The sequence below is a fragment of the Charadrius vociferus genome, unplaced genomic scaffold, assembly GCF_000708025.1.
Source record: "Charadrius vociferus isolate BGI_N301 unplaced genomic scaffold, ASM70802v2 scaffold173, whole genome shotgun sequence".
Taxonomy (NCBI): Eukaryota; Metazoa; Chordata; class Aves; order Charadriiformes; family Charadriidae; genus Charadrius; species Charadrius vociferus.
The window spans coordinates 5,470,119-5,479,841 of record NW_009648369.1 but is presented as its reverse complement, the minus strand read 5'-3'; the positions used below and the strand labels follow the sequence as shown (position 1 = coordinate 5,479,841).

At 39.8% G+C, this 9,723-nt stretch overlaps 1 protein-coding gene across 1 annotated transcript in view; it reads left to right on the top strand.

The window, feature by feature from the left end:
• The window catches only part of GEN1 (GEN1 Holliday junction 5' flap endonuclease), a 17,518-nt gene extending 14,565 nt beyond the window's left edge, over positions 1 to 2,953 (top strand). The window contains exons 11-13 of the mRNA XM_009885325.1: positions 508 to 569; positions 1,142 to 1,285; positions 1,497 to 2,953. Coding sequence (XP_009883627.1) covers positions 508 to 569; positions 1,142 to 1,285; positions 1,497 to 2,953 — 1,663 coding nt within the window. The remainder of the gene's footprint in view (positions 1 to 507; positions 570 to 1,141; positions 1,286 to 1,496) is intronic.
• Positions 2,954 to 9,723: the final 6,770 nt, after the last annotated feature.

Sequence of the window (9,723 nt, the reverse complement as noted above, 5' to 3'; positions counted from 1 at the left end):
TGTAGGAGCCTATTAAACTGAGGTATAGATAATGTTTTTAGAAAAATCTCAAAGACTGACTGTCCCTGCTCAGTTCATGTTTTATCGTCCTTCATGCTCTCATGCAAAAGATATAAACAACCCTGACTGGTCATTCAGAAAACTACTGTCTATGGCAACAGCCTTCTCAGTGGCATAGTTGAAGTAATCAAACTGATGTTTGTAGGAGTCTGTGTTATGGTTGTCTATTACAGAATAGCTTTTTGATTTCTTGTTACGCTCCTCTGAGCTATATTGTTTAAAAAAAAAAAAAAAAAAAAGGTTTCAGTATTCAAATCTAGACCCAAGATTTTACTGCATAACTTAGAGAAGTAGTGTATTCTCTAAAAGGTATATTAATTTCACTGTTACAAGAATATTTTTTTTTCCTCTGAATCATTACGAGTACTGAACTATTTCTAGATAACTTAGATTTTTCATTTCCTATTTAAACAAAATAATTTAATGGGCTGCTTTTTATTCTTACAGGATAGTCAAGACACGTGTTAAAAACGGAATTCCTTGTTTTGAAATTGAGTGGCAAAAACCAGGTTGGTCTGGTTTCTATGTACGTTATGGAGCAAAATACTTCCTAGAAAAAGAGAAAAGCATGCTTTAAAGAGGAAAAGAGTTTAACAACATTGTGAGGAAATGAAATGTGGGTGAGATTGGAAACTGTTCTATGACACCAATAGAAAATGTGCATCAAATTTCACATAGCCTAAAAGTAAAAGCAATGTTTAAAAAAAAAAAAAAGTCTACCTAGAAAGCAAGAGACTCAGTCTTCAGGTACTTTTTCCTGTTACACATTAATAAGACCTGGACTCTGTATTTCATATCTTACTTCACTGTCTACCTGAAGCTATGACTGTTTACTAGCTAGACATTTTTCTGTGCTGACAGACTTCTACCTTTAGTGTGCCCATTTGAGCCAGGAGACTGGCAAAAAGAAGACTTTACATGTAGCTAAATCTCAAACATTGTACTATTTACCTTTTTATACACCGTCTTTGTACTCAGATAAATCTTTTTTTCTTTATTTTTCTTATTCCCTGCTTTGAAATGTCTCTATATACATGCCTAGTGTATATACATGTCTAATGTACATTCATTAATTTTTTAGAACATTATGTTGATGCAGAAGATGAGCCTGTGGAGTTGTTTGTAGTCACAGTAGAAGAGGAGTCTTTGTTCCGGGCTGCTTATCCTGATGTTGTTGCCCTTTATCAAGTGGAAAAGTCAGAAGTTCTGAACAAGAAACAGAAAAGTAAGTCCAAAAGCTTCTCTCTTACGAACTTACGGGTCTTGCCAGAATACATGAAGCAAAAGCAACAAACATTTCTGCCACTGTTGAGCAATATCACGTTTTGTCAAGATCACGGCATGACAACTTCTTTCTTACCACTTTATGCTTTGACATTAGGAAATCTGAACTGTGGTTAACGTGCCATTTTGATACGCCTTTTTATTTTTTTCAGACAGGAAAGACAGACCAAAAGAAAAGGAATTATCAAATGTTTATGATGAAGTTAGTGATCTTCTGTCTCAAATGAATTTAAAATCTAGATATGGAATTCTTCCTGTGCAAGGCTCCACATCAGATATAAAAACTGCCCAAGAAGATCAGATACACCAGAGAAGTACTGAATCAAAAGATCTAGTGTTAGCTGCAGCTTCCTGCATCGCAGCTGGTCAGACGCCAGCATCAGCAGCTGCTCTTCCTCTGACTGCATCACCTTACTCGTGCTTGCAGAGCACGTTGGCTGACTCATCTGTATTGCCAGCACAATTTACTAAAACTTCAGGGATATCATCCTCTTCCTCTGTAACAGCTGGTCTCCAGCTGAGCAGTATTGATCGGGAAGAAACCTTCTTCAGCGCTTCATCAGCCTGTGGGGGTGATACCCATGATCCAGCAGATGACTTAACTACATACATAAAACACTCGCATCCACTAGGTCATGCAACAGTAAGAAACGGCTCAGAATATTGTGGTGTTATGCAGTCTGATCAACATCATTCTGATAGTGCAAATGATTCAGTTTCTGATGATGCTATGGGTCAACTTGAGAACTGGTCTTTAAGTGAGCGAATACTTAAAACTTCCATTCCATCGAAGCCTTTATTGTCTGAAGATGTAATGCGACTGGAGTCTTTGAAGTGTTTTAAACAAACAAAAGAAACATTGAATCCTGGTAAAGATTGTCTCTCCTCCTCATGTCAGTTAAATAAACTGGTGCGGGAAAGTAAAAGTGTGCTATCAGAAGACTATTCAAGGGAATCCAGCATACACGTTTATCAGGACCAGTACAAAAAAGCTGACAGCCTGACTGAAATGATGCAAAAAGACCATAATAGAAGCAGGTCAACACCTCTAGCCCTCAATGGGCAAACAACAGAGATGCTGCATCCTGGGTGTGAAATGCTTCCAGTGTTTCAAAGGCCAGTAGATGTAACTGGCTGTCGCATTAAAAAAGCTGGTACTCAAACTACTTGGAAAACTTCTCTTAAAAAGAGCGTGTGTCAGAACAGATGTTCTTCTAGTGAAGACAGTGATGATGAGAATTTGAATAAAAAGTGTATTTATAAGCAGCAGAAAAGTCAACTGAATCCTGGTCAGTTTAAAAACTGTTTCACAAAGGAAAGGAGTGATGCTGTTACTAGCAAAAGAACAAACAGTGACTCAGCCCTTATAATTAAAGGGAAGAAAAAAAAGAGCACTTTCAAAAAAGCTGGTAATAGTTTGTCATTGCAAGTATCTCCAAAGCCGTCTTCTGTAGGGGAAGTTAATTGTTTCCAAAGTCCAGAGGAACCGTTTGAGAAGTCAGGTTCTGGTCCCACGCAGCAAGCTGAAAGTGTGGTTCTGACTTACGCGTGGGCAGACAGTCCTCTTCCCCTGGCGGAAAGACTAAAAGGAAGAATCAAAATCAATTAGGTTCTCCCTCAATTTATGGTAACAATTAACTCTGAACCTTCAGCTCTTACAGAGCTTTTCTCAAAGTTTCTACAGAGTGCTCTGTCAGTTTTAAGTGGACACAGTTTTGATGAATAAGAAGTGCTCTGAAATACTGCATACTGGTGCTAAAGTTTGAAACTATAATTTTAGCAAAAGTACCTTTTTTCTTACAATATATATAATATATATAGATACAGATAATACAATCTGTAATTAGCCAAAATGGTAGTTTCTTGTTTTCCTCTGTGGGCAGATGGAGCAAGTTTATTTCCAAATGAGAAATGTATTATGAAAATGGGCAAAAAAAAGTCCAAAATACTGGAAATTTATCTTTGGTTTTGAAGATTATCTGTCTCTTCTTGAGACTTTTAACCACCCAGCTGATGTGAGAGGGTAGCTAGAAGAATAGAATTGCTCAGGAGAATACGAGTAGCAGTCACCTGGGGACCATAAATGGAGAGATTCCGTATGCAGTGGTCAGTAGTGCAGAGATCAGACCATTTTTAGTGGAAAAATATTTTTATTGGTTGTGTATGATTCTTTTGCTTGCTGCTGATTTTGAATACTGGAAATTGGAATCAAGAGTTTGAATATTCATCAATAAAAATGCCACATCATGTGAATGACCTCACGTTTGTTTGCTCCCAGTGTATAAGAATGCACTCTTTTGTTGAAGGGATCATACAACTTCACCCACGGGGGGGGGGGTGTGTTTTAGGGTTTTGTTTAAAATTGGGAGGCAAGAGTGGCTTTTGGAGGGTTTTTTTGTTTGTTTTCCAAATCTGTCGGGATGACTGCTTTAATGAATGATTCACTTAAAATACTCTGCCAGAATTATGGTAAGTTCATGTTTTGCAGATGATGGAAACCATAAATAAGATATAATCATAAGATACTAAGAGCTGCAGAGGAAAAAAAAAAAAAAAAAACTGTTGCTGATTATCACTGCAAATAAATCTGGTTTCATAAATACAGTTCAAGCATGACAAGCAGAAGAATTTCAATTTTTTCATCTGCAGTGCATCTCAATTTTGTGCAAGTTTTTTGCCACTACTTTAGAAGCAGCAATAGATGTGAAAACAACTGCATGGGCTGCCCTCTCATTTAGGCTATGGCTGCTCGTTGCAGCAAATAAACACAAGAACATTTATCATTGGGTGATCATCATAGTGACTGTTGCTTGAATTAAACTTCTTATTTGTTACAGAAAGGAAATTTTTTTTTTTTTTTAAAGTGTTCTCATCTTTCTGCAATTTACTCAATCTAAGGATTAGGGATGATTTTTCTTCTTTGGAACTGTTTTTACCATGCTAAAGCTGACTGTTTTGCAGCCTCTCACACTTGTGAAGATGATGGTTAAATAAATTGAGTGGGTGTAACAGATAGCTGTCTTCTGCAGGAAATATTCCTACAAGGTTATGTTAAACTGGCTGTAAGCGTGACTGAATGTGATGCATCAACCCGGTGACCCTGAATCTATTTTCATTTATCGTCTGTCCTGTCAGCCCAAACAGGCTGTATTAGGGGGGTTGCTTCATCTAAAGTAATAAAACTATACTTGCTGTGGGGATGGGGCGACGAAAGGATGCATCGTTCTTCAAGTACTTTTCTGAAAGCTTTTCTGTAGAACTGTGGTACCAGCCCCACTACTTTACCCGGTTTATCGCTCCTGATGTCAGCATCCCTCTAGCTTGAATCCTTCCTGCAGAGATACAGGGCAGAGCCATAGCTTCTGTCTTAGTGGTATAAATACCATTATTTCCACTTATAAACAGTATTAAACAGCTACTTAGGTGCAAATTTATTTAGCATAGCTTAACAAAGGGAAATGTTTATTTGGCATTCCTTGTGATAGTGACTCGCTGTTTGACGTCCACAAGGAATCAACCAGGAAGGGAAATTATGTGGAATATAAAGTGCTACAAAAAAAAAAAAAAACGTTAAAAAAACACCCCCTTCATTTCTCTATCCCACTATAAAGCTACACATGCTCTTAACTTTTTTCATTGGAAGATATTACTGAAGTACTTACCAATGTGTGAACGTGCTTAACAAAAGGAAAAATTAATTTTCATTGCACTTACCAATTTCTACTTTATTGATAGAATTGATGAACTTGACAAATCTTTTGCTAGTTAACAGAGAACTTTCCTCATTTGAGAAGAGGATTATTTAACATCGAGGCTTTGCACAGGTTTGGTGCTGCGCCCTTAAGTCAAGAAAGATACCTGGAAATAGAGTGGTGAGAGAGACCGGCAGCTGTTACTTGAGACAAGATAAAGTCTTTTCATGTCTAAAAAGGTGTCAAACCCTGCTGTATTACATCGGCGGATAAAAGGAAACTGCGGTTAGAATATGATTGAGAGTTGTTATAAACCTAAGTGCTACTGCCAAACCAGTAAACTCAGTGCTAGATTTAGCGCTTTTTCCTTCAGGAAACAAAACACTTTTAACTTTTTCAAGAAAACAAAATTACGATGGGTGACAGAATCACGCTTTGCGCAGTTATCTTGCTCATGTGTCCTGCATCGTAGCTACTGTGATACTGAATTTAACTTAATAAGATTAATCACATACCAAAACTTTGAAAGTTCTTTAAAGTCCTCCACCCCGCACCTCAATTTCCCTTGATGGGGTTGGAGAGATTTTGACACTTCAAAGACTGAGCACAGCTGGGAAAAGGGACCTATCTTGGAGAATTTTGATCCACGACAACAGCTACTAAAATTCCACCTGATGGAACATGTAAAGTGAGCTGCCTGACTAAAATATGATGAAGGAAAAGAAGCTGACCGGAATCACAGAACGGTTTAGGTTGGAAGGAAGATCAGCTAGTTCCAACCCCCCTGCCATGGGCAGGGATACCTCCCTCTAGACCAGGTTGCTCAAAGCCCTGTCCAACCTGGTCTTGAACACCTCCAGGGATGGGGCTTCCACCAGGGATATTTTTAATGCCAAGATAGCATAGAAGTAGCTGTACCTTAGCATTTGTGTTATTTTAACATCTTATTTTACAACACTATTTGTTCTGCTAGAGCGCTTCTCTGTCCAAGCGAGTTAGTTGTCCTACCAAACATTCTTGACAAAGGTTGGATCTGTGGCAAGCTATGGGCGTTCTTTAGGACACGGTAGGAGGAACTGTGAGCGTGGTCTGCTTCGAAGAAATTTGGGGGCAAACTTACTAGATGAAGCCTTATGTGCTGTCTTCCCCCTCCGTCCCCCCATCCCAGTGGTGCCGTGGCAGTGACACTACATAACAGATAACAGACAGGCAAGATAGCACAAACCCTGCAAACTGTCCAAGTTTTATCTGCTGCCAAAACATGACATTTGTGGCCTCGTTTCAGGTTGAATTCAGACTATTCCAGTCCAACGTGAGCACCAGATCTCAGAGCAGCTTCAGCCTTTAAGCCTCTGTCGCTCAGCCCGCTGCGATGACTTGTAGACATTTTCTTTGAATCTTTCGCAGTGATGAGCTAAGTTCGCTGCTTGACCTGTAGCTGGGTGGAAAAGAGCCCTGTTCTTGGGCTCAGATTCCCCAAAATCTGGAGTTTCATGAACAAAGGACTCTGGGAGTTACAGCCACGTGTTCGCTCCCTGTAGAGGGGCTTTGTAAGACTTTTCATCCAGACTGACATGCTGCTGGTTTTTGTAGTTGTTGAATGGCCTCTTTACCAAATAAGACCCGTCAGAAATGTGGGAGACGGTCTGTTTTCTTCTAGTTAGTTATGGGGCTGATGTCTCAGCGTGACCTGGGAAGGCACTGCTGGGATAGACAGTGTCTTTCGTATGAGACGCTGCTGAAGGAGTGGGCAATTAGCAGTTCAGAGATGACTGTATGACACTGGGAGAGTTATATTAATTGCATTTTTTCTATACCTAAATTGTTTTTGTGGTTTACCTGTGGGTAATTTGTCTCTCCAGAAGGCTTGCTCAGCAGAACAGGCTGCCAGTCTCTTACATTCTTTTGAGTTTATGGAAATCGGAAATTTTCCCAAGTGCAGGTAAGCAGAACTACTGCTTAGTAGACTTAATCGGGCCTCTGTTATTCTGTTGGATAGACCAGAAGAACGTGGGGTGTGTTTTCCATAGAGGTTCTTAATAAATAGAGAATTTCAGGTGCGTTCTTGGCCTGGGTGGGTTCAAATCATCTGTCATCTGGGAGAGTAGCCACACCACCCAGTTAGGCGTGGAGCCTTATGGAAAGATGTCTTGTCTGTATCGTGTGGCTTCTTTCCCTTTGTCCTTTACTGACATTTTTTAACAACTGGCCAATTTCAACCAAGTTCGACCATTTCAGGGCTATAAATTTGCGATAATCAGTTGCTCAGGGAAGAGAGAAAGACTTTTCATGCCTTCCCGATGGAAAGAAATGAGCAATGGCTCTGATGAGAGTCAGCCGGGCAGTCAGCGCTTGCGTGCTTCCCTAAGCTGTGACGGGGGCTATCTTGTGGGCTACCAGCCAGGTCAAAAAAGGGGGAGGATGCGCAGGGGGACCTGAGGGTGTAAAGGTGGTTTTGCCATGAGAGGTTATTACAGATCTGAGGAAGGTGCTGCTGATTTTCTGGAGAAGTTTAGGAGATACAACAGAGGAGCAGGAGATACTACAGTGGGGTGGCATAAGGCGTGTATTTATCCTGGATACCTAAGCACTTGGATTGTAAATTTGGGAATAACCTCTCGGGAGAGCTCAAGGCATTCAGTTCAGCAGCTCTGCCTTTGTACAGACCTGTACCAAACTGCTGTCCTCCTCTCTTTGGCTCCTACCATAATTTTTAATAGGGCTCATCCAGCCCAACATCTACTTCTGCTTCAATATTACCTTTTTAATCTTTTACAGCATGATTTCAGGTTGTGGTTTGCATTTATTTTGAACATCATGACATGTGTGACATTCGTAGCTGTTCTTACCTTCAAGCCCAAGTAGAGGTGATGGGATCAGCTCCGTGACTCTCCAAGCACAGATACACCTTCATTCTGGTGTCTGCTGATAAGCCATCATCAAGGAGGATGTCACTCTCCTTTCTGGACTTTTCTTTTTTTACCTTTCTAAAAATCCCAAGTCGTACTGCTTTCAGATTGCTTAGAATTTGCAAGACAGATATTTGGGGAAAATTTTAGCCTCACAATTTTTGTCTGTGAGTTTTAATTCTTTTCAGTTGATGTTATATTTATATTTTCTCCCAGTATGACTGTCAATTGCCAACTGTTACAGTGTTTAGTATGCTAATCATAAAAGATCATAGAATGTGTCACTGTTGTCCTATTTTATGTTTCTTTTTGGCAGTACTGTAAGAAAACACACATGGTTAAGAGAGTCTGAGATATAATGTAGGAAAAAAAGCAGGATTAACAATGATGTTTTCCATTTTGTTTTTTGGTGGGTTTTGTTTTGTTTTTTTTTCTGGTTCTATTTTCCAGGAAAAAAAAAACTATCCAGCACCGGTCCTCCAGCACCTTCCACACTGCAGTCTCTGGTGTTAGTGGTTTGGAAGGCGGGCTGGAAGGTATCCCGTAACAATTGATTGGTTTCTATATAGCAGCCTAGCAGATTTTATAAATAATTTTTAAAAAGCCACTAGTCCTTTGGTTGTTTTGCTATCTGTAGCTGGCCACTGAGGTCTTAACAGAGAGGACATTCCTCTCCCTGCATTGATAAGCTGAAGAATATAACTGTCTAAAATGAGCATGTGGGTCAAGCACTGACGGTGCTTGAATTTGTACACAGAACTGAAAAATTTGTTCAAGAAAATGATATTCCTTCCAATAATAGTGGTGTGGTCTTGCAACAACTTCTTAGTGATAGCATATTTAGCTTGTAAAATAAGAGCAAATTACATTTTGGTTTTGGGGTTTTTTTTTGCTTTTTTTATTTCTTATTGAAAAAAAAAACAAACCCAAAAATTTTGTATTGGGAGTCCATGAATTAGAGATACAGAAAAAATGAATATCGGCAATCATAAATGTCTTCCAACTGCGAAGCCACTCTCACCACAGAAGCCCAAGATTTGGAACTGCTTTGACATGACAGTGAATGGGGAAAAGCTTTGGAAACTGTGGGGTTCTCCTGGCGTGACACGCATGTAGGTATCTGTATAACCTTGTATAGCCTTCTTGTGTCAACTCATATAACCTTGTTACTTGCCCCTGGGAAAAAGACCCTGGTTTGTATATCGTGTTTAACCAAATGTATAATTCAGAATATAACCCAAGTAGGTGACCCGGGAGGGATGAATGTTTCAGAGGGGGAATATATCAAAACTTGGACCAACAGAAGTGCCAGTGAGGTACCAAGTGTCCCTGGTGTGGACAAAAGTTACCGACACAGATGTTGGGGGTTGGGGGAGGGGGTGTCTCAGCAGACCCATCCAAGGACATCTTCTGAAGGTGGCTGTGGGCGCAGGGTCCCCGGGCAGCTCCCCTCAGACCACCCCTCGTCCCTCCTGACCAAGAGCTTTCTGATCAAGTTGTATCCTCTTTCAAAGATCCCAATAAAGCTCGCTTAACAAAACCTCTCTGCAGTTGTTTAACAAAATAAAGTACTAGGACTTCCCCTTATAAATAAAGATAAGCACAGCGCATTTTTTTTTCAAACTCTTGCTCTCCTAGTCAATTAGATCAATCAAATATTCTACTACAATACTACTTTCTATAAAAAAACCCAAGACATAGGACGTTTTAAGAAAGTTGTTATGTTTTCAGAATAAGGACAACCTAAAATAAGGATGATTATGGCATCTGTCTGGAGA